This window comes from Stomoxys calcitrans, chromosome 5, assembly GCF_963082655.1.
Source record: "Stomoxys calcitrans chromosome 5, idStoCalc2.1, whole genome shotgun sequence".
In the NCBI taxonomy this organism is placed as follows: domain Eukaryota; kingdom Metazoa; phylum Arthropoda; class Insecta; order Diptera; family Muscidae; genus Stomoxys; species Stomoxys calcitrans.
This window is the reverse complement of record NC_081556.1, coordinates 37,456,756-37,483,264: the sequence shown is the minus strand read 5'-3', so window position 1 is coordinate 37,483,264 and position 26,509 is coordinate 37,456,756. Positions and strand designations below refer to the sequence as shown.

General features: G+C 38.9%; 1 protein-coding gene across 7 annotated transcripts; it reads left to right on the top strand.

Annotated features, from left to right (window-relative positions):
- Positions 1-179: 179 nt before the first annotated feature.
- Positions 180-24,901, top strand: LOC106082156 (uncharacterized). Of its 7 annotated transcripts, none has more exons than XM_013244503.2 (7): positions 181-377; positions 531-772; positions 1,244-1,413; positions 7,503-7,618; positions 17,844-17,959; positions 18,027-18,461; positions 24,228-24,901. In XM_013244503.2, exons 3-7 carry the CDS (start codon positions 1,248-1,250, stop codon positions 24,547-24,549), a joined length of 1,155 nt encoding a protein of 384 aa, XP_013099957.2. In that variant the 5' UTR covers positions 181-377; positions 531-772; positions 1,244-1,247; the 3' UTR covers positions 24,550-24,901. The 7 variants fall into 7 exon arrangements, with proteins under 7 accessions (XP_013099962.1, XP_013099957.2, XP_013099958.2 ...); XM_013244504.2 differs by having other exon boundaries at positions 500-772; XM_013244502.2 differs by lacking the exon at positions 531-772.
- The last annotated feature ends 1,608 nt before the right edge of the window (positions 24,902-26,509 follow it).

Genomic DNA, 26,509 nt, shown 5'->3' with positions numbered 1-26,509 from the left:
CTGGAAAAGTACGCGAACAGACCTAGTACCGTTAAATCTGGCCGTTTGTTTAACAGCTGTTCGCGTGAGACAACCTTTAAATAATTCAGCCATGGCTACTAACTAGTCTTGCATTGACAGTTTTGTTTTGACACTTGATTGTCAATAGAATAATTGACAATTGCATTTTATGCGATTGGATTTGCATTCATTATTGGTGGAGTGAGTACGGTATTAACAGCATATTTTGCGGAGACGAGAGGGATTAAAGGAAACAGAAAACGGAAGAAACATAAATTAATAAGCTATATAATAAAAAAAATCTAATTAAATTCTAAAAGCGGCTGCTCTTCTGGGCGTTGATTGTAAACGTAAAACTCAATTAGCAACAAAGACACGTAAGTGTAACAGAGTCAGAATGTTCCATATATACATATATGTATATATATTTTTTCGATTTTTCAAACCCATTTAGCAAAAACTAAAAGCAATATTATTAATCTATTTTTATGTATTTAAGTGTATGGTGTTGTGTTTTTCTTTATCTGCAGACATATGCAAAAAAAAAATAAATGCGCGTGGAGACTTGATTTTATTCCGTCCGTAGTTACATAGTTTTCTTGATTGTATAGCTTTATCCTCCTCATCCCAATCCTCTCCGCACTCGAGATCCCAAAAAGACCTATAGGTGGTAGCTACAATCATCGAATCAATTTGTAGTAGGGTACAAAGTCTCTTATGTTTGGATGGATAGCGGATAGAATACGAAATATACATTTGTAAAAGAAAATCGGTATGTGTAAATATTTAAATATAGAATACCAGACTACCAGTTAGTTGTATGTATGTACATTCTGTGCCCATGTAAATGTGGTGTGTTGTAGTGCGCTATTGCTATTGTGGTATTTAAGTTTTAATTCTTTATGCGTGAATGAAGAATGGCTGTGGCTGATGTCAAATGCTATCATCCAACAAGACAACAATTATATCCAATTATGTGTGTCTACAAAGGTATAAAAGCTAATTTTGTGGCAGTGGGAAGACTATCATATGGCCATATGTAGATAATGCTTGCCGGGAAATAACACAATGTTTAACAGTCCCTTTTATTAACACAAAATGCCCTCTACCCTTTGTTTAGGTACTTAAGTTTTTTTTTCTTGCTATTTCGATATGTTTATGAGCTTTTGTGCAATTCACACTCACAAACATGGCAATATATAATTTTTGTTTCAAATATGAGCTAATTTTCTTACGTTTTCAGCTAAATGATGGCTGCCATATCCCGTTTTGCCCTGAATTCTTCACCCCTTCGTTTGAGTTTTGTTAGGGCAGCTTCATCAAGTGCATTTTCCACTTCGATAGGCATTAACACCAACATCCAGGCATATGATACGGCCCTAAAAAGCCAGCTTCTTACTACAACTTTAACGGGTAAATTGAATTTACCATAATTGAAATACTATATCGATGATTTGAGAGATTTCTGGTAAATTACAAAAAAAATGTTTTGTAATAATTGACTTTTGAAAGATTTGTTGTTATAGAAAACAAAAAAAAAAAAAACATCAAAATTTTATTTTGACTCTCGCAAATGAACGATATTTAAATTATTGCGCAAAATAATAATAATATACATATGTATGTAAGAGTGTGTGACGTGGATGCGCAGGGGAGACATTTGATTTTTATTCATGCCTAAAATTGTAGTTTATAAAAAAAAATATTAAGGTACATTACGCAACAAAATTGAAAAAAAAATACAAATCCATTAACAATAATTCCTAACGTTATGAAGCATCATGATTTTGTCCTTAGAGCTCCTGTATTTTTCTAAAATCTGCTTGTTTATAATTTGTCGGCGGTTTGTAACCCTTGTATGCAGAAAATCTTCGGTGGAACAGAAATAAGAAAAAATAAACTCCAATTTTACCAACATCAGCTCAACTACGGATCCTTGACTTGAATATTGTGTTCTATGCAAAAGTTAAGTCAAGCTACTACCTTCATGACTTTTTTGAAGACTTAACACATGGTGGCTACAAAATTTAGCCAAATAACACCTGGCCATGATCAAGTAACAAGCATTTAGAGAATATTGATCCAGTGTATTGGAAGTACAATCTCTCTGGAGTGCCATTTTTGACAATAATAGTAATGCATGTGAAATGTACCAACATCAGCTCAACTAATGATCCTTGATTTCAATATTGTGCTGAGTTTTCCATGCAAAATTTAAGTCAAGCTACTGCCTTCATGACTTTTTTTGAGGACTAAACACAAGGTGGCTACAAAATTTAGCCAAATAACACCTGGCACATGATCAAGCAACAAGCATTTAGAGAATATTGATCCAGTGCAATCCCATGGCAGCCGTTTGTACGTACCGGATTGACCCGATGGAGTACTTCCTCGACAAGGGCTACCGCCTCAGTTTATAACGAACTGCTACAACAACAACAACATTGAAAGTACAATCTCTCTGGGGTATCACTTTTGACAATATAAGTGAAAATGTATGTGAAATTTGGGATACGACACATCGCTTTGCATTATACTACTTGAAAAAAGTACTAATTGTTGGAAATTTATTGGTGCACAATGGCCAAGCTTTGGTAAGCCCTGTTCCAGCCCATTGCGTAGTACAAAAGATAAGAAGACGATGCCCGAAACAAAGTTCAATTTTATCAAAAATCATTTAAAAAACATTTTTAAATGATGACAAATGCAAACGTGTTCAAAACATGGGAAAACCTTTTTCCCAACTGCAGTAAAGGTGACGAAAGAATCCTAGAATCAATAATCGCTGATGAAGATATTGTATGTATACCGTCTAGACTGTATGGTATCATCATACAACAGTGAGCCGTGCGAACAATTCTAACAACTCAGCAGTAGTCCAAGCGAAACGCTGATAAAGCTTATTCATCATACATATTGTTTGTATAGTATGGCTAGAAAATCACCTACCCATAATTTCAAACGTTAATGGCATTGCCTGAACATACAAATGTCTGCGAGATAATTAGGACATATCATTGTGTGCCGATGAATCCTCCAGCGATTTAAAACTGCAAGTCAGAGATCCCACCAACCAGATATCATTAAATTTAAAAATCTTTCGACAGTTGTATACGTTCTAATAAGATTTGTAGTTGTCGAAGAGTTTCTATCATCTTAAAAGAAGCAGTACATGGAAATCTATCACAACAAGCATTCAAGCAGACACTGTAGCAGAAGCGGTGAACGCTGTCCTTGTAGATCGACCGCCACCCATTGCATCTGAGGAAGTTGGCCTCCATCATCTCGTGGCAGCCGGATGTATTTAACGCCGCCGCCTCAGTGTACAACCAATTCCATGGCAGCCGGTTGTACGTAACGGATTGACTCGATGGAGTTCTTCATCGGCAAGAGCTGCCGCCGTAGAGCACACAGCTAAAACAACAACAACAGTCCCATGGCAGCCGGTTGTACGCGTTGGATTGACCCGATGGAGTTCTTCATCGGCAAGGGCTACCGCCTCCGTGTATAACACACTGCTACAACAACAACAACAATCCCATGGCAGCCGGTTATAGCTAGCTCTCTCTCCAAGTGTTTGATTGGTATTCTTGACTGTATATTACAAAGAGCTCTTGCAACTTGAAAATTTTCCCACGAACATTCCAGTAAGGAAAGGCGTTCAAACTTCTCACATATCCAGGAATGCTGTCCAATTCAAGTTTTAACTCAATGGTAATTTACTAAATTTCCCATAAACATTCAATTAAGGTACAAGTGATACTTCTCTGTCATATGTCATATGAGTGCAGCCCGACTAAAGTTTAAGCACAATGGTAAGGGGCTTCCTTTTTTATGACGAGTCCGAACGGCGTGCCGTATAGCGACACCACTTAGTTATGAAGTTTTAACATGGCAGCATACCTCACAATCCCATGGCAACCCGTTGTAAGTACCGGATTGACCCGATGGAGCCCTTCATCAACAAGAATTGCCGCCTCAGTGTACAACACACTGCTACAACAACATCCTCACAAACGTAGCCGGCGTAAGTAAGGAGATAACCTCCGCTAAAAATTTTTCCTATGTTCACGCCGGGATTTGAACTTAGCTATTCGGTGTCATAGGCGGATATGCAAACCTCTGCGCTTCAATGGACAACAGCTTGCCGCAGTGCGACACTTCCTTGGGGAGATGTTTTTACATGGCTACCCTACCATTCTTTCAAATGGCACAGTAATTCACAAATGTTGCTGTCATTATGAGAGGGTGGGATAACCACCTCAGAAAATGTTGTTCGATGTTCTCGCTTGGATTCGAACCCAGGCATTCACTGTACGCTACGGGGATCTTCTCTTGCCACTGCCAGGACTAAATATCGTATAAATGTTGTAAGCCCAAATCCAGCCAAATATTGGCATCGGAAAACTTAACAATGATTGTTTTGGGACGGAGTGAACCCAGATCTAAAATTGCTGCAGCCATTTATGAACTGCTGTTTAGGATGATACGGAGGAGCGTAGCTACATGATAAGGGGGCACGTCCACAGGTTGCGGATAGTGGAATGCTCCGGATATGGAGTAGCTGCGACGGCAGTCGCGGACATTCAGCGGTATCGAGGGGAGAATCTTAGTGAGAGGCTGGGCGGCACCGGCTCTTGCACAAATACTGAGGGCCTATGATGCTCGATACGACAAGCTGAGTTATTGGCGCCTTTAAATAACCATAGGGCACTCTGTTCCCTCGGCGATAGGTCCGTTGGACCGTAACCAGCTTGCTCATCTACAGGAGCATGACGAGGAGCGCCACCTCCACAAATGCAAATGTGGTTACAACAACATACGGTTCTTTTTGGAATGCTACGCTTAGAAAATTAGTTGGAGATCCTAAAAGGTCATGCACACAAAAGCCACCAAATAAATGACATCCTTAAATACCATTCGCTTTCCCACTGCATCAGAATAAGTTACCCTCGTACAACAAATCAATGTATTCGTGGCTCAACTATGATTTGGCATTTGCTGCTGTTCTAATTTTTAAATGCAAAATCCTGGGACTAAACACTCCATCCCTACCTTAGTTGCAAAGATTCTTACCTCTGGATGAAAAAACAGTCAATGGATGGTAAGACAAATAAAGATTTCCATTGCCCGATCCGTAGTAAACAATGCAGCGCCAGTGGGGCCAGTGCTGTTATGAAAAACTGTGACAAAAGCCAGCCCAGACAACTTTCATGCAGATGCGGTAAATAGCTACCGGTTCAATGTAGTCCTTGGAAAACGACCGACTCCCATTGCACCTGAAGAAATCGATCTCCCCCCGCAATCGGCTGATTCAATTACGATCCCGCAGATGCAGCCACCTCCAGAGCAAGGATAGATGTCGACCTAGGATAGAGCAAGGATAGATGCCGACCTGCAAAATGTATGTCCCTATTGTGATCAGGGACCACAAGACACGCATCACCAGTTCAACTGACCAGCCAGACCCACTCGACTCAGATCCTGAGATTTCCTGGACCCACCCCATCTTAGTCGCAGAGTTCTTGGATCTGGACACTCAACAGAATCAAGCAGACGGAAGATGGAACACAATAAACTGCTACAACAACTACAACACAAAAGAAGCCAGACCGCTAGTTTTCATTGTGATCACATCTATCCGAAGGCATAAGACAGATACTTAACGAAATAAGACATATTTATAAGCGGTACAAATAGTTTTAACAGGGCTGCGGAGTCAAGCTTTTTTGGCTGGAGACGGACTATTGAGCCAGAGTCGGAATTTGGCTTGCCGCGACCCCGAACCACTCTCCGACTCCGCCTTAACACACCGACTTCGACCAGGGTTCGGAGACGAGTATTAGACTCCGCAGCCCTGGTTTAACAGCTGTTATCGCATCAATCAATCCAGAAAATTCAGGTTTGATCTTTATAATCTAGAGTAAGAGGTTCAGCTCTACAAAAGGCAGCGCTGCCTTCCCCCACCAAACTAAACATGATGGCAATATGCTAGATATATCTTTCTCGTAACCAGGAACCACAAGACCCTCGTCATCTATTCATCTGGTCAGTCAATCCTACTTGACTAACTACCAAATCACTCCGGATCCATCCTATCCAAGTTGCAAAATTATCATGGCGAAACAATTAAAGGTGGTCTCATTTTTACAACAACCACAAATCATATGGTGCAATCTGCCATCATGTCATCAAGCTGATCGTACTTTTGCCAACACACGCAAAGAAATTTGTGTGCGTGTGCGTACATGAGCAGAAAATATGCGAGAAAGAAGTTAACAACAAAGAGAACGCAAACAAAAATCTGTTATCTTAATACCCTCAGACCTGATCAGCTGTTAACGGCTGTTCGGGTGAGACCACCTTTTTAAATCCGCCTTGCAAAATCACTAACAGAATGCAGTAAAGAAATTAAACTTTAAGACCCAACATACCGTTTTAACAAACTAATAATGGAACGTTTTTCAATGTAGCTAACGCATAAAATGTAGGCATAAGTTGCTCGACAACATTATCGGCAAGGGCTGCCGTCTCAGTGTAGAACTCACTGCTTCAACAACAACAACCTTGATTGGCACAGGGCAAATGTCATATTGGTTTTAAGATTTCAATATGTTTAACAATAAGAAATAACTTTAAAATTTTGGAAAACAATCATAGATGTGTTAACCTCTAACTTCTATGGACATACACTGTAACGCATTATAATGTCAATAACAAACCAATTTAAAAAATTTTCAAAATAGGGTTGATTTAAGGTATTCATGGTAAATGAAATACAAAAGTAAAGTATTGGGTTGCCCTAAAAGTAATTGCGGATTTTTTATATAGTCGGCGTTGACAAATTTTTTCACAGCTTGTGACTCTGTAATTGCATTCTTTCTTGTCAGTTATCAGCTGTTACTTTTAGCTTGCTTTAGAAAAAAAGTGTAAAAAAAGTATATTTGATTAAAGTTCATTCTAAGTTTTATTAAAAATGCATTTACTTTCTTTTAAAAAATCCGCAATTACTTTTTGGGCAACCCAATATAATCGACTGTTAGCAAATGTATCTTAATATACTATTAAAAATCATTTTTGAATATATTTATGTAAAAAAATAAATTTTAATATAAAATCCATAGAATAACATTTTTTTCCAAAAAAAAAAAAAAAAAAAAAAAAAACATTGTTTAATATGTGTTTTACAATTATGGTAGTTTTGCGTTAAAGAAAAAAGAAATGCTTTAATTATAGTTTAAAGAAAATGGTTGAGGGATTTGAGCCTGCAAAAAAATGTTAAGACCATAGGTATATTGTTTAAGAAAACATAAGAAATTGTATTCATTTTGCTTTGTTCATATTCTATGTGTATCACCATAATTCAATATAATCATTTATCTCCTGCCACGCATATCACACACACACACACATTCTCTCTTTTGCCCACATTATATGTATGTATGTTAATACACCATCTTTTTTTATAACTGTTATATTTTTTGTTTTCTTTGTTACACAAGGTCCTACAAACTCGAAGCTGCTTCTGTCAACGTTTAAGCACCCAAGGCAACAAATTCGCAATTTCTCATGTTTAAACAAACCCTTGCAGGCCCAGCATTCGAATCTAGAAAACCATGTAAGCAAACCAAAGACATTTGAATTTTTTTTTATTTAATTACTACAGTTCAATTGATAGCCCGCCCAGCTTAGTTCAGTCCGCCTCATGCAACAATTTGCATTTATTATAAAGGTCTTTACAATATGTATCTACAACAATCAATAGTCATGGGAGATAGCAAATTAGACCTTAGTTTTTTTTTTGTTGTATCTGTTCTTTAATACGTTTTTAAAGGTGGGATAAAGTTTGTGTTAGTAGTGAACTAATTTATATATATTTTCTTTAAAAATTGGATCTGTTTGCTAAGTGCCTATTATTTATTAAACAACGGTACCTTTATCGAAACAAGTTTTGTCAAAGTACTTTAGACAAACAAAGTTCATGCTATTGTTGTGGTGTGAAAAAACACGAGATGACGACTTAAGGAAGCTGCATGGTATTTTGAATTTAATTATACCAAATGATCACAAAGCAAATGATAGAAGAAACTAGTTGTTTGGTTTATCTATTAAATGGCAACAATGTTTATAAGTGTCAACGGCACCTCAATATCATATGAATACATATATTGTATTTGAAAACAATGCAAAATTGTATTCTAGAGCACCAAATCAGGCAATATGGTAAGCCAAATAATGCTATTGAAGATTAGATAAAGAAAATGCCAAAAAGGGAACCCATGAAGGGCTTTATATTATACCTACGTATGTATGTAAAAGTCAAATTGTTGTGCTTTGTTTGTTTGCTTTTTATAGACTCAAAAACGATTTGGTTGAAATTCTCATAAAATGTAGGGCACACTATGGAAATAGTTTTTATATTTTTTTTGGCAGGGGGCCACCGTAGCGCAGACCCGATCTCCCGCCATAGGGTATTGAAGCCATGAAAGATCCATTTATTACCCGAATTCGATTAAAATTGGTACAGTGTGTTCTGGTAGACCCCTACCCTATTTGTAAAATTATAAATACCAAGCCTTTGAGTATAAATACCGGGTATTTACCCAATTTACCGGGTAAATACGTTTTGGGTTTTTACTCATCACCCATCTCTAGTCATTGCCCATTTAAATGCAAGTACATTTTTATTTCCGCCCTTATAGTAATCCAAAAACACGAATCTGATATAATGATTTGGGGTTAAGTAATGGAAAGAAACCGCACATCCCCGAAAACCCCAAAACTGAAATCTGACATGATCCCGACAATATGAGTGCCAGTCAAATGAAAGGCGATAAATAATTGTATATACCTACTAGCCGAACCGGGCCCGCTCCGCTGCGCCTCCTTTAACTCTCTAATATCATTTAAGTGTGGGGACACTTCGCCCTAGAGTGGATATCGAATTCGTGCCACTGTAGTCTATGTCCGTCTATGACGCTGAACGCCTGCGTTCGAATCCTGGCGAGGACATCGGACAAAATTTAAAGCAGTGGTTGTCCCCTCTGAATGCTGGCGACATTTGCGAGGTATCATGCCATGCATAGTCATGTTAAAAAAATTCTTAAAAGAGGTTTCGCACTGTGGCACATTTTTATGCGATATATGAATAAAACTTTTTAATGGCATTAAACTTCTCGTCTAGCTCCTATAGGTGAGCAAGCTCGTTCCGGTCCAAACGAACGATTGGCACGGGAACAGGAGGCCATTGGTTTTTTAAAGGCGCCAATAACCCGCCTTGTCCCCCGCCCGACCTCTCACTGAGACTGGGCGGGGGACAGCTACGCTTCTCGTGACAGCATGAACACCACACAGATCGGACCTCAAGTTGCAGCCTGTGTGGAGCTCACAGTTAACCCGTGCCGGGATTTTATATCCATGTCCTTTGACTACTTTATGCAGAGTGTCCAACTCATTCTTTTCGGTTTTTGTTATTCTATTATTTATTGAAAATATATATGTATATAAATAAAAATATAATCTCATTTCTATGTAACATTCCCGTGGCCATTAAAACTCGACTCCCTTAATGGGTGATCAACGCAAAAAATACAATTGTATGAGTTTTTTATTCTAATCAAAACTCAATACAATGAATGCATGGTTGCCATTTAATTGCCATTTAAATGTGTGGTTCATAGCAACCACGATATTTGTGCCTACTCAGTTTAAAAAGTAAAAAGTTCCGATGATATCGATTACAAAAGTTAATGATAAGCCAAAAACAAAATTTGCATTTTGACTATCGTCGATTGCCTGCTTAAGTGTTCCTTTTATACGTCATTTTTGATTGCTTGCGTTAAATATTCTCCACCATATTCTTTCTTAGACACTTGAGAAGTCCAATTATATGGGAGCTATATCAGATTATGGATCGATTTGGCCCTTTTTATTATCTCAGCCAAGCCACACTAAAAATAAACAAGTAAAAGCGTGCTTAGTTCGACCGGGCCGAACTAAGCATCTTTGGAGCACACCACCATTAATTCTGCTAAAAGTTTATGCAAACTAAATTTAGTTGAAGGGCTTAATTTTATTTTACATACCAAACTTCTGTCAAACTAGCAAAATTAAAGCTTCTAGAAACCGAACAAGGATGATCGGTTTATATTGGAGCTTTATCAGGTTATACTCCGATTTGAACTTGGCACAGTTGTTGAAAGTCATAACAAAACATTATGTGTAAAATTGTAGCTAAATTGGAAAAAAATTGCGGGTTGTAAGGGCTCAAAAAGTGAAATCTGAAGATGGGTTTATATGGGAGCTATATCAGGTTATAGACTGATTTGAAGCGTACTTGATACAATTGCTGGAAGTCATCGGAGAACATTATGTGCAGAATTTCAGCTAAATCGGAAGAAATTTGAGGCTTCCAGGGGCTCAAGAAGTCAAATCGGGGAAATATATCAGGTCGTAGACTGATTTAGACCGTACACGAAACTGTTGTTGGAGGTCACAACAGAGCACTATGTGCAAAATTTCAGCCAAATCGGATAAAAATTGCCGCTTCCAGGTGCTCAAGAATTCTAATCGGAAAATCCGTTTATGTGGGAACTATATCAGGTCATAGACCGATTTGGAACGCACTTGGTATAGTTGTTGAAAGTCATAACGGAACACCACATACAAAGTTTTAGCGATATCGGATGAAAATTGCGGCTTTCAGGGGCTCAAGAAATGTAATCGGGAGATCGGTTTATATGGGAGCTATATCCAAATCTGAACCGATATGGCCCATTTGCAATCCTCAACGACCTACACCAATATTATGTGACTATGCAAAATTTCAAGCGGCTACCTAGATCGAATCAGAATGTCGGGACAGTCCAGAATATATATACTTTATGGGGTCGCAGATCAATATTTCGAGGTGTTACAAACGGAATGACTCGGTTAGTATAACCCTATCCTATGGTGGTGGGTATAAAAATAAGCGTGAAGACATGATTAAATCGCCTTGAAATACCAAGAATACGATGGTTTAGATCATGGGCACACTAAGCCATTTGAAAATACTAAATAGTGTTTGTGTGAGAAACAGTAAAAAACGAAATAAAACCCAAATAAGGGGAATAATTCCAAAGGCAAAAATTAAGTATGTTCCAAGTTTTAGGACTTATTTTTTATTTTAATCCCAACTAGCAAAGCGTGCTAAGTTCGGCCGGGCCGAATCTTATATACCGAATCTTATGGACTGATTCGGACCATACATGGTTAGGATGTTGGAGACCTGGTAGAAGTAACTGTGCATTGTGGTGCAAATTTCGGCTAAATCGGAAAAGTATTGCGTTCTATAAGATCTCAAGAAGTAATATCGGGAAATAGGTTTATATGAAAGCAAACTAAATTAAATAAGCAATAAAACCAAAAAAAATATGCCGGCAAAGGTAGTCATAATGGTTTCGGGGATTGCTTATACACTTTTTTATGTCATTTTCCTCATTTTAAGAAGAGTACTACTTTTTCGCCAGTTTTTTCCCAATTTTCGCTGACGTTTGGCAAACAAAAAAAAAATATTATTCGCTTCGTGAATACTATTTTTCTCGTGACCGTGCGTGAGCCTGAGTGAAAAATCACTCACGTGCACATCTCTAATGTGTACTCTATTTACAGTCATATCCAGTGCTGGCGTTTGTGGTAGGTTCCTACTAAAATTGGTAGGTTTTTATTCTCTAAGTAGGTTGACCTCAATTCTTGGTAGATTTTTTCAACATATAAATACAAAGTTAATTACTGAAAAAATCGCAGGGGATAAATCAAAATTAATTCACTTCTTATTGCTTCTATGTATTCGTTACCAGTGCAGAACAAAAACCACGGATGTCGAGAGACAAAACACTGTTACAAGGGGTCTCACTGTTTTAAATTTCGGTTTACAGTCTGATATTGACTGTAACAGCTACGTGTATTAGGGGTTCTCTTTCAAATTCCGTAAATTCTGGGTAAGAAATGCGGATTTGAACCTTCAATCTGTAACGGTGCAAATTGGTAGTTGGAAATTGAGGCAAACATACGGGTAAAAAGGGTGCTATAAAAAGCTATAGGCCATCATTGAAGGCTATATAGTGATTTCTGCAAACAGACGGACGGATATGGCAAGATCCTTTATGAATAACGACGGTACTATTTAGATCATTTGTAGCGTTGAAAATTTATTATTTGATGTGTTTAAAAAGGAATGGTAAAATAGCCTAGTCTCCGGTGGTTGTTCTAAAAACATATACCGCATTTTTGGCTTGTAGAACATTTGGTAGGTTTTGGTCGAGTTTGGTAGGATTTTTCTTGAATTTTAGTAGGAAATAATTTTCTTGGCTGGCAGTACTGGTCATATCGCCATAGCATGCTCACTAATTTTGTGAACTTTGCGAGATTTGCAACAGGAATGTCTCATATCTAAAAATTTCTATTTTTTTAAATATTTTGGCTGGCTTATTAAGATTTCCGATTTTTTTAAGTTATGGTCAGAATTTTTTTCTTTCTAGAAACACTCTGCTTCCAGTTCTGTTAAAGCACTCCATTTAAGAGCTATGTCTTTATAAGAAAAAAAGGATGATATATATGTATACATTAGCTGAATCGGGCCCGCTCCGCTGCGCCCTCTTTTACTTTATATGGAACAGAATTATCCTTTGAATATCTATTTTTGACAATTAAAGAGCTTTGAGTGAAATCCCGAGCTACGAAAATAGTATATGCATATCGCTTGACTAACAGAATGACAATATAAGTGCCTTTATCTGAATCCCATACGATCTTTATAGGACCACGAATTTGCTCGGAAGGTTTAATGCCATTCTAAAAAGCTTTTATTTCCGCCTGATGTTCTCATGATGTCCGATTAAGGAGTGTTTTCGGAGGAGAAATGGCCCCTAAACACTTGGTCCTGAAAAAAAATTAGCATCGTGCTCTTGTCTCAAATACCATTTATTTAAACCTAATATTGCCATTGGTTTAATTAGAGTTTACAGGATGAGGCGTCCCCTAAACACTTGGTCGCAAAATTGGTTATCAAATAAGTGTTCTAATCTCAAATAGTATTCATATGAGCCACATATTGGCATGGTCGGCAAATTTTTATCCTTTGGGGGTTTTTGGGGAATAAATACATGGTCCCAGATTTGGATATTCGTATTGTACTCTCAAATACCTTTTTTGTGTCCCATATTGCAATGTGCAGTAAATAATTGCTGTTTGTGGTCTATTTTGGGAAAGGGGTAGACCCCCAGAATATGAGTCCCGAAAGTGGGTATCAATTCTTGCTCTTCTTCCCAATATCTTTCATATGTGCCCCACATTTACATGGTCGCTAAATATGCCCGATTTAGGGGTGTTTTGGGGAGTGGGGTGGTCCCCTAAACACTAAGCACTAAAAATATATCAGCATCGTGCTCTATTCTCATGTATTTATATATCATTTATTTGAACCCCGTATTGGCATTGGCCTCGAAATTAGATATCAAATTCATTTTCTAATCTCAAATACCTTTCATTTGTACCCCTTATTGCAAAAGTCAGCAAATATGTCCGGTTTGGGGTGTGGGCCCCAAAAACTATCAATATCGAGCTCCACTGTCTTGAAGACCCAAATTGTCTTAATGTACAAATACGTCCTATTTGGGGGTTGTTATGGTGATGGAACGTCCTCTAGACAGTTGGTCCCAAATACCTTTCATTTGAACACCATATTTCCATAGTCGGCAAACATGATCGGTTTGGGGGTGCTTTGGGCAAATACCTTTAATTTGAGCCCCATATTGCCATGGTCAGTAAATAAGTCCTGTTTTGGGGGGTGTTTTGGGAAAGGGGTGGACCCCAGAGACTTGGTCCCACATTTGGATTTTAAATTCGTATTCTACTCGCAAATACCTTTCAGTTGAGTCCCATATTGCCATGTCGGTAAATATGTCCGATTAAAAGGTGTTTTGGGGGTTGGGGTGGTCTCCCAAACACTTGGTCCGAATGATATGTTTTTTAATCTTAAATACCTTTCATTTGAGTTCCATATTGATGTTATTGGTCTATATATATATTTGGTAGGATTTGGGGTGGGACGTCCCCCCTATGTACCCCATCCGGAATTTGGATACCAAAATTTTGTTTTTATGTTACTATAAGAGAACACACAAAATTTCGTTTAAATCGCATCACCCATCTCCAAGATCTGTCGTTTCTGAAAATTAAGGTTAGGGGGAGGGTCAGCCGTTTTTGAGTCTATACGGAACAAACAAACACAAATTATTTATATATAAAAATGAGAGCTATATCTAAATCTTTACCTATTTCTATTTATATGTGTCAAATTTAAGAAAGATTGCTTGACAGTTCACTGCGCTATTGCAAAATGTACCGGTATCTTTCAATTTCAAGTTTTCGTTGCCATAAGAAATGCATTGACATATCCTAAGCCAAATATTCGGTTTGCTTTGTGTTACAGGGTGACATTAAAAGCATGGGATATAGTTTTTGCTTTTCATTCATTGATGAATCAAAAAATATCCAATTCCTTCAATGTCACCTTGTAACACAAAGCAAACCGAAAATGCCGCTTAGTGTTACCAACAAATCCCATGAGTTATAATGTGTATAAAAAAACTCATAACGCATCTCACACTATACATAGCGCAATATCTATGTAAATCCATATGTACATGCATATGTATATATAAGTATTACCTTCCTACGCTCATGCAATACATGTGTTCTCTCTTAAAAGCCCAAGAGTATTCATTCTAAGTCACGTTTTGTTGAAATAAACGGATCAATCATGGTATCACGTTTAGACTCACAACGTCAAATGACTTTTGCAAGCACAACTTATATGCTTTGTTTCTCTTTCTCCAATTTGAGTTAGAAAAAATTAAAAAAAAAACGGTGATTGTCTTTAGGGGCACAATGAGGGTTAAAGGGTAGGTGGTTGTTAAAAAATATCAATTTACTGCCCTCAGTTAGTTGAGTTGGATATTTAGAAAGAAAACAAAAAAAAAAAAACGGGCAGATACACTGAAAGCGAATAAATGATTTTTTAAATAAAAATATTTATACATACGAGTACCTATAGTGAAGCAACTCAAAAACTCATATATATTAAAATGTGGGCATTTATGTATGAAATATTTCATGACTATTTAGACAGGCTTTTCTGCGTGTTCCTCGAACTGTGCTAGTAAATTGGGCCTTACCTGGAAATTTTACCACAAACATTTAATTAAGGAGAAGTGTAAAGACTTGTCTCATATCAAAGACTGCATTAAGTTTTTACTCAATGATAAGGAACTTCCTTTCCAAAGCTGAGACCGAACAACGTGGCTTTAAGCAAATTACTTAACCTAAGGGTGATTTTTTTATTGTCATTGGTGAAAGTGAAAAGTTTTCTGTATACTTTGCCATTTCATCATTGAGAAACTCACAAACGTGCCGTGACTACAAATCTTTGAAACGATTACGAAAATACGTGCTCTGTGACAAATGACCAAATGCACTAACTAAAGGGTGATTTTTTTTATCGTCATTGGTGAAAGTGAAAAGTGTTCAGTATACTTTGCCATTGCAAAATGCTGCAAATCTTTGAAACGATTATCAAAATACTTGCTCTTTGACAAATGACCAATTCCACTGTTTCGAAAAATTGTGCACAGCGATGATATGGTTGAATAGGTTACCAAGCAAAACTGTCGTATCTTGGATAAACAAAAGCCACATTCAGTACAAGAGTACCGATGTCTTAAAAGATACAAAATTGGGGAAATCGAATAAGAATTGTTTCCATGTTCTTCGAAGTCGCTAGAACTATTTACATAGGAGCTATTTCAGGCTAAAGATCAATTAAGACGTGGAAAATATATTTTAACATATGCCCATTGGCAGTGACAATCAATCTGCATATTTTTTTAAATGAAACTTAGAAAGATTGTTTCATTTGTTCGGAAGATAAACGAGGAACGGACGAATTGACAGGCAGAAATCGCTAGATCGGCTTGCAACACTATGGCTATCAATAATACATAAGCTCCATAAGGTCTAAGTACAATACTTGAAGGTGTTAAGGCCAAAAAAGGATGTTGAGCGTTTAGTTTTGGTTTTAAGCGTCACGTTGCAAAAATGCAACACTACACAAATTCCAAAAAAGCAACGGGGAAAAGTTGAACAATTTTCAACTTTGCCGCTTGAAAGAGAGCGTCATTCTGTGTTGCCACACTTGAAGTAGCAAAATGCAACTCTGCACACAAATTCCACAAAAGCAACGTTGACCTTTACGTCTGTTCAAAGTTGCAAATTTCTGCTGGCAAAAAGTCCCAGTAGAAATTTGCAGGTTCTCTAATTTCTAACTGTCAACATTTGCTCTCTCTCGCGCTCTCTTCTGCTGGCATATAAAGTACGCAAACGACTTTCAGTAAAAATTTTTGCAAATTTGCACAAATTTTTGAGTTCCCGAACTATTGCGAGTTACTTTTTTAACATTTGTTTGCAGAGTAACATTTTTCAATGCGACGCTTCTTCTGTTTAGGACTTTAGATAGGAAAACAAATAAGTTGGTATACAAAAATCATATGTTAGAGAGTAGAACAACTGGATGGATGGCGCCAAAAAATAATAAAATTTACAAAATTATTCTATTCTTTGTAATTATTATTCTGAAAATGTTTGCAACAGGTGTTTGCTATGGGGTAGCCATAAAAGCAAATTATGATCCACTACACACACACACATATATATATAACATATATGTGTGTGTATGGCTTTCAATTGGTTTGAGCTCTTTTTTTTTGGGAGAGGGGCAGTGTTTTTTCACTTTTCTATTCAATGTCAGTCGCCTATACACAGTAACACAATTGTTATGATAATTCCTTTTGATGACAAACTGAAAAAAAAAACTATTTTATTGAGTCAAATGTAGACATGACCGCCCACCGCTTTCTTCCCCCTCCTCTTTTATGCCAATGATCTGAGTTTTCAAAAATTATTATTTTTTTTTTGTGTCATCTCAGAGTATGACGACAAAGTGAATATACTTCTGCTCATGTAGATCTTATTTCGCGCTATGTGTAGATATGTACAAAGAAAGTAACCCTAGAGTGGACAATTTGTCAGTTGTGGCCATCACCATAAGGCTTTGTTACTTGGATTCTAGTTTTCCTAGCGTATAGATGCATTCGGTCTGGTAGTTTTTGTGAACTTGAATACTTAGCAACTGCAATTCGTTTCTAATTAAAAGGGAAATTTCAAAATAATAAAAAAAAAATCAACGGGAAAAATGAAAGAATTTATCTATTTGTGTATATTATTAGTAATTGTCTATAAGTTATATCAATTAATTAGTGCATCTTTTTATGTGAGTACTACTATTTATTATGTGGTAATTGATTGACCTTTGACATCATTAGAAATATTATTGCCTATCACCAACCAATATTTTCATGGCTGAATGGATAATCATCCTGATAAGCTAACACAAAAAAAAAGAGTAAAAGTTTTTTTTCTTTTATAATCTTCTGTTCGGGAAGTACTTCAAGTTTTTTTATTTTTTACTATCAGTTTTTATCAGTAAAAATACAATAAATGAATACAACCTCTGCTGGCAACAGCAGTGGAACACCTGGAAAATGAACAATGTGTTTATTTATTAATCAAAATTTTAGTAGCAATAGCACAACAAAAGCTGATGCTTGCGGCGGTAGTTGAAGTTTTTATTTTTCTTTTTAAATATTCGGCAGTTGGGCACTGATTTGTTTGTTAGTTGAACATATTCTACATGTTAAATTTATTTATCTGATTTATTTCATTAATGACTTTTTGTTTTCTTTTAGAATTCAATGGCGCCTTTAAAAAATCGTCGTTTCATTTCTTCCAAAGAAATAACGAAGAACATGACCTTATACACAAATGGGCCTTTTAAAAGTGAGGTGGACAGTAATACTTTAGAGTAAGCTAAATGTTCGGAAGAATAAATGTTTAGATTATATATAAAATAATATTTCTTAAACTTGTAGATTTAAACAGCCCACCGGCAATCCTTTAGTATTAATGATGGCCTGGCTTATGGCCAAACAGAAGCATCTTAAAAAATATGCTGAGATCTATACAGATCTGGGTTTCGATGTTATGGTAGTCCATATAACACCCTGGCAGTTGTTGTGGCCCACCAAAGGTTCTCAAGTGGTTGCGGCCGAAACCTTAAAGTTTTTGGAGAACAATAAATCCTATGCCCCAATTGTGGTGCATGGTTTCTCCGTAGGAGCCTATGAAATGGGTGAAATAATGCTAATAATGTCCCGCGATATGCAACGTTATTCGCAAATACTTGATCGTGTGGTCTGCCAGGTTTGGGATAGTGCTGCTGATATTACCGAAATACCTGTGGGTGTACCAAAGTCCATATTTCCCAAAAATCCCACTATGCAAAATGCATTAAGAAACTATACTCTGTAAGTATTCTATCGCTAAGCATAAGCTAAATCATCAAAACACATCAAACGTTCACTTTAGCATCGCAATAATTAAAATTTAAAATCAAATCATTAGAATCAGCCAATCTCTAGCAACAATGTAAGGTGAAAATTGAAAACTTTATGCCAAAGGCGTCAAAAATATATCCGAACGCCATCTTTCGACGCTTTTTTTCAACTTGTATGTGTTGGAGGCCGCCGTGGGTCAGAGGTTGGCAAATGCCAATGGCGAGGAGAGCCATTCGCCGTATTCGTAGTCTCCGAGCCAATGAACAGCCATCACAATTTATCGTGGGCAAAGTTACGAATGTCATCTGTGGCGCCAAATCATCTAAAGCGTTGGGCCCCGACGGAACCTCTACATTGATGTTGAAGAATCTGGATTCACCTGGAGTTGAGTATCTTACTACTGTCCTCAACCTGTCTTTGAACATTCTAATAGTTCCCGATGTCTGGAAAATAAGCAGAGTGATCCCGCTACTGAAGCCTGGAAAGGACTCGAGTTAAGGGGAGACGAGTTCTCTCACCCGTGGCAAAGACGCTTGAGGCATTACTCCTCCCGAGCCTCCTAGGAGAATTTGCATTCGCCGAGCATCAACGTGGATTTCGAAGACTGCATAGCACAACAACAGCTTTGCATGCCATTACCGCACACATTTGCCGTGGCTTCAATGAGCCCAGGCCATGTGATAGGACGGTCCTCGTGGCACTGGACCTATCGAATGCAATCGGCACGGATATGTTGTCACTTAGACAATTTTAGGTCTATTGTGATACCACAGCAGCGACAGACCAAGGCTTTTGGCGGGAATCGAACCCACGACTCCTGCACTGGTGATCCAAGCACGTTACCAACTCGGCTACCGGGGCGCCCTATTCGACACGGTCAGCCATGCCAAATTATTTGAGGACATCGCCAACATGTCCCTCCACCCATGCCTGAAACGCTGGTTCGCGAATTAACTGTGTGGTCGCCAGTCATTTGTGGAATTCAGTAATAAGAAGTCGAAGCACCCTAGAGTGAAACAGGGAGTGATATCTCCGGCACTATTTAACCTCTACCTATCCTCCATTCCACCCCCTTCAGGCAGCATAGAGATCGTATCATATGCGGACGATTGTTCGATCATGGCATCAGGCCCCCACTCATTGTTGACAACTGCGATAGGTTGATCGTCTATCAGAAGATATCTGCCACCAAATCTTCAGCCACATTGTTCACTGCTAATAAGCTTGAGGTGAATACTGAGCTGACTGTGATGGTCGATGGAGAAATGATTCCGACCATCAAGTGTCCCAAAATACTTGGCGTCATATTTGACAGCTCTTGCGCATTCTCTCCACATGCCACAGACAGCAATTTGCGATAAAGTCAAAAGTAGAAACAAAGTCCTCAAGTCACTAGCTGGCAGCACTTGGTGTGCAGACAAAGAAACCTTGTTGACCACGTACAAAGCAATTGGTCGGTCTGTGGTAAGTTATGCAGCGCCAGTGTGGGCTCGTCAGCTTTGTGACACACAGTGGAATAATATTCAGATCTGTCAGAATGCCGCCCTCCGAACTGCGGCGGGCTGTCTCCTCAGTTCTCATGTGGACCATCTCCATCAGGAGACAAATATCCTACCAGTGCGAAGGCATAACTACATGCTGTCTAAGCAATACCTTTGGGGTTGCTATCGCAAATCATAATCTTGTGGATAGATACCCACCGCCCAGAAGCCTTAATATATCATATCATATCAGCATATCAAGTAGGTCTAAACAACAGTCATGCAGACACGGTAGCAGATGCGGTAAATGGCTACTGGGTGACTGTAGTCCTTGGAGAACGACCGCCTCCCATTGCACCTGAAGCAATTGACCATCCCCAGCAAACCAGAGCAGTTCTGGCTCAATTACATTTCGGCAGATTCAGCCGCCTCAACTTCTACAGAGCAAGGATTGATGCCGACGTGCAAGATATGTGCCCCGATTGTGATAAGGGACCGCATGATACACGTCACCTGTTTAACTGCCCAGGCAGACCCAGATCCCTGCCGACGCACCCTATCTTAGTCGCAGAGTTCCTGAGTCTTAACACTCAACAGAAGCAAGCAGACGAAAGATAGAACACAACAAACTGCTACAACGACAACAACCCATTGCCTTTAAATAACCAATGGCCACACTGTTCCCACTGCGATCTTTCCTTTACACCGGAACGAGCTTGCTCACCTACAAGAACTTGACGAGGATCGCCACCTCCACATGAAAATGTGGCTACAACAACCTGCAGGCCACCATTTCCATGGAGGCAGGTTGTACGTACCGGATTGACCCGATGAAGTCCTTCATCGGCGAGGGCTGCCCCCACACTGTACAACAACAAACTGCTGGCGACATTTTTGCGTCATTAAGTAGTGTAAAACTTTTCTACCAACTGTTTCCGCTCTATGGAACGCTTATCAGACTCGTCAATAAAAAGGAGGTTTCTTATCATTGAGCTTAAAACTTAAAATCGCCCAGCAATCTTTGATATGTTCCACTGAATCCACATTATGCCTGTATCTTTCTTTCGGATTTTTTTGCCAGGCCCCTTGAACAATACCCCACGGCTTATTATTGTTTCTTTTTGATTTGGCTATGGTTATCTCATTTTTCATATCGCACCATAAATTTTATATTGGATTAAGACCGATGTCTGTGCAATCATTCATTGGGTCGTTATTTCTTTGTTGAAACAACCTTATTGTTAAAAGCCTGGTATACTTCAGGTTATTATCTTTAATTTAAATGATAATACTTTATCAGTAGGTAATTTTATATACTCTACTCCACTATTGTAGTACAGGGCCTTAAGGTAGATCTGCATGATCTAGGTTCAGCGACAACCTTGATGCAGGCACGGTAGCAAATGCGGTAAATAAGCTACCGGGTGAATGTAGTCCCAGGAGAACGACCGCCTCCCATTGCACCAAAAGAAATTGACCTCCCCCGGCAAGCCAGAGAAGTTCTAGCTCAATTACTATACGGCAGATACAGCCGCCTCAACTCCTATAGAGAAAGCATTGATGCCGACGTGCAAGATGTATGTCCCGATTGTAGCCAGGGTCCACACGACACACGCCACCTATTTAACTGCCCAGCCGTAATCAGACCCTGATCCCTCTGGACGCTCCCCATGCGACGCTTAGTCGCAGAGTTCCTGGATCTGGACACTCAAAAGACAACACAACAAATTGCCACAACAACAACTATAGGGTTTTATAACTTAGTGCATTTGTTTGTAACACCCAGAAGGGAGAGAGATCGTTATACTTATCCATATCTGATAATTATACCGATCGACTCAGTATCACTTTCTGATTTAATTTCGCTATGTCCGTCCGTCCGTCTGCCCGCCTGTTCATGTTAAATTGTAATCAAAGAACAGATCGCAATTTCCATCCGATTATGTTGAAAATTTGCATTCGTCCGATTGTAAGTAATATACGGTTCGGATACGAACCTAGGCGTCATAGGCAGACTTACTAACCTCTGCGCTACAGTGGCCTCCATTAAGTTTTATTACAAACAAATGTACCGGATTGACCCGATGAATTCCTTCATCGGCAAGGGCTGCCGCCTCAGTGTACCACACACTGCTACTACTACAACAACAACAAACAAATAACAAATTTAGCCCATGAACATTCCACTAAGGAACAGGAGTAAACTTCTCACATATCAATGAGTGCAGTCCGATTTAAGGTCAATGATAAGGGGCCTCCTTTTTATAGCCGAGTCCGAACGGGGTGCGGCAGTGCGACACCTCTTTGGAGAGAAATTTTACATGGCATAGTACCTCACAAATGTTGCCAGCATTAGGAGGGGAAAACCACTGCTGAAAATTTTTTCTGATGGTCTCGCCTGGATTCGAAACCAGGCGTTCAGCGTCATAGGCGGATATGCTAATCTCTGCGCTACGGTAGTTTTATTATAAATTAAAAATAACACACGAGGTGCTTTCTTACCGTTTAAATTCTACTCCGATTGAAAATGTAGCGATTTTAACGATATTTTTTCTTCACTACTACTACAATATTTTGACAGCCTTTATATGCGACTTTCTTAAAACAAGCATAATAAATATAAATGCGGTATTACACGGTATACATTCTCATGTGGTTTTTCAAATGTGGCAACTCTGTAAGTTGTACACATCGTGTGATACGTGCCTAATAAAAACATGTTTTTTTATTAGGATTATTACTTTATTGCAACAAAGTACGTATCTCCTTAAGCTTGGAGAGTAAGATAGGATTTGACAATGCACGAAAGCTTGACGTCCAAAAGCCGCATACGTAACAGATTCCAACATTGACGGAAAAAATCAGCGTTGTATCAAAGTATAATGACTACGTTACCTGGGTCATGCTATCTCAAGTCAAAATGGGAGATGGGTTTTTATGGGGTTCTATCGAAGAGAGGATCTGTGTGTAGCGTAGCTGCAGATACATATGTAGGATAGTCTAATATACCTGACTAGTGCATCAAAGGTGAAAAATACGCGCGCCTTTAAAACGACCAAGACGGTTGATCGATTTCAATTACAGATATAGAAGAGATTCATATAAATGTTCTCGAAATCAGATGGAAAATACACGCTTTACTCCCCAAGTAGTCAAATATGGAAAAGTGTACCTACATTTGAGGACGGTAACACACAAGGCCTAATAGTGACCAAGTTCTGAAACCTAGGTTAGGTTAAATGGGTTGCCCACCAAAGATGAGTTCACTCGGAGGCCAGTTTGGAGAGAGAAAGGGAAAAGAAAGAAGGAAAATATGAGACCTCGGACTAGAGGTTATATACGAAGGAGGACAGGAGGAGCGGAGAACCCAAGCGGAAGGTGAAGAACCACCCGTCCCTACGCCAGCATGGATCTACCTACGCCGGAGCCTGTGGCACCCCCCGTCGGAACCATCCTGTTCCCTCGACAAACCTCAGAAGACATACCAAAGCTACGTTCGCAAGTTCACCACATCACAGAAGAAGCGGCTCCCTAGAAAGGAGAGGCTACGTCTCTGCAGACCTGGACAAGAATACAGCAAGTGCTCAAAAGTCTCCTCATCATCCTCATCGAGACAACTCCTACAGAAATCATTGTGCGGTATCCACATGCGCGCCGCCATGCGGCATATGGCACAGTGTCCGGTTATGATCCTGTCAAGATACCCATCGGCCTCTTATCGAACGCCACCAACTCCCTCCCTTGTCCTCCTCTGGTTGATGACTCGCCATAGCGCCTTCGCAGTCCGGCAACCATCTACCGAGTCCTACCTCGCCACCGACATCGCCCTGGCCATCCCATCTACTGTGTTCAGTAGCTCGACAAATGGCACGTAGGCAAGACCGATGATTGGCCCGCCCGGCGCAGACGAACCCCTCTTGAATTATTTCCTGGAATTCCCTCATACCCAGGACCACATGTCAGCGTCACATCTGAGACCTAACTACACTTAGAACTTGTTACAACATTACAAGCCTAGGCAAAGTTGCAAAACCGCTGGTTAGCTACCCAAAATATCTAAACATGAAAAGCACCAAGCCTTGTATTACTTTATAAGTGGGATATGAAGTCAGTAGCTTATTTTCTATAAATATATTTTGGTGTAGGATGCGCAAGATTTTTCATACTTTTAGAAATAGTTTGATTTCATTAAATTTAACTAAAATTATTGCCAAAATAACAATTAATTTATTTTGTTTTTAATCTTTTTTTTCAGTTATCACTTGAAAACATTCCACAATCAAGCAACTATCCATTACATGCGTTCCAGTCAAATGTTCCATTCGACTATCTTAAAACAACCTGCCTTATTCTTTGTGTCCGACAACGATCTTATCGGCCCTCCATCATCAAATCAAGCGGTGCGTGAAAATTGGGAACGCGCCAATGTCAAATGTATTTGGAAGTGTTGGAAAAAATCCATGCATGCTGGCCATTTCTTAAAGCATCGTGAAGAATACTTGGATTTATTGTACAAACATTTGGAAGACACCGGAGTATTAGGGGCTATAGGCGTTAAGACAAGGGCGAAACTGTAAAGCAATTCACAATTGCATACATCGATGTCCAGCAACGGTGTGTGTGTGTGTGCGTGTACGTGTGTTTTGTGCGTATGTTTAATTCATACAAAAAGGCGAATTTTTTAACTGTTATTTTTTTTTGAATTTGAAATAATTTTTTTAGAAATGATTTTTTTGTGTATTTCTGTTAGTTTTCTTTTTAATTTTTTTTTTCTGTGGTATTTATTCGGTATGTTACCCCTTAGGGAAAATTGTATAATAAGATTGCATCTAAGACATTTGCCTGTTAAGTTTATGAATGATGTCTCATGCTCCTTCTACTACCCTCATATTTGAGAAATATATTGAAGAATTTAATTTGTATGTAAAACTTGTCTTTTATTTTACATTTTTGATATTGAATTTTAAAAAAAAATAGTATACCTAGTTCATAATACTTCATTGATACATGTTGTTATAGTTCCCAAGCAACGATACTTGCAAAAGTAGACGAGATAAGGCGCTATTGCCATCTGGAGGATCATGTTACACGGATGGATCAAAGTTAGAGGACAGAGTGGGCCTGAGATCTGTTTTAGACTGCCTGACCATAATACGGTCCTGCAGGCGGAGATCGGGGCGATCACGGAATGCGTGAAGTGGTGTGGTGCTTTACCGACAGTTAAAATTTTATTAATTCATTTTATTTTATTTTATTTCATGCAATGCGAAGCCATCAGGCCTATAAACAATATGCATAAGACGTAATTTTCTAACATTAGAACAGTAAGGTCACGAACAGTCTTGCAGTGTAAGAAGGAGAATAACGTCTTGTCTGAGGATGGCAAAATCCGCATCGTTTGGGTCCGAGCCAAAACGGAGTAAGGGGAAATTAAAGGGCAGACGATTTGGCAGTGAAGGCCAAAGGACTGCCGGCAATAAATTTGGTTAACCCAAAGTCTTTCGGGTCGACGCAGTCCGAGTTAAGGGATTGGGCGACGAATGCGCATACAACATTGTGGAACAGCGAAACGGTCGGTAGTACGGCGAAAAGCCTATGGGGGGATCCAGATCGTGAAAAGACGAGACTATTACGGAAAGGAAGCAAGAAGGCAGTCAGTATAGCTTTTCTTTTTTAGAGGTTAGGTTAGGATAGGTTATGTTTAAGTGACAATCTGCCATCAGAATCACATAGACGTTTTCGTTCATTGTGATACCACAGGAACAGAAGAAGGAAGATGCCTTCTAGTTACTACCGTCCGCTAAATCAAACAGGTTCTCAAAGGAATGAGAACCTAAAGTGCTTCTAACTGCTAGTGCGGGACACACACATGGAAGTTGTTCTATAGTCTCTTCTTCTTCGATGTCCTCACAGCTTCTGCAAAAGTCGTTGCTGGCAACCTTCAGTCTGTCAGCATGTTTTCCGATTAGACAGTGACCTATCATGACGGACACAATGATAGAGAAGTCTGTTCTAGCCAATGACAGCAAAGCAGTAGACCTCTTCAAGTCTAGATGAGGTCACATAGTATTGGAATGCTCACAGCCCCCTCTTTGTGACCCTCTGTCTTTCGTTGTCCTTCGGGCCTGGTCCTGTAAACTTAGCTTACATGTCGCTAGAGGCATACCCACAGATTCCAGTATCCCTGGAATGTGTAGGGTAGTTCATAGTCTCGCAAGCTCATCAGTGAAGAAGACAAAAAAATGTTAATATATAAGGAGAAGACAAAAACTCGGTGTCTTATTAACGAAGAGCTGTATAAACTGTAGCGAAGACGTTGGCATAGCCAAATGTATCAAATAAAACGTTTACTTTGGCTATTTTATGTTATCGGAGAGAATAAAGAAGCATCACTTAGGAAGACTAAACATGTTACGTAGAAGGGGAAGACAAAAACTCTGATCTATAGACCACGTGGAGAAAGACATCTCGAACTAGGTGTTAAGTATTTGAGAAGGAGCGTCGCAGAGGATTCCAAGCTTCTCGATTCTATTGAGT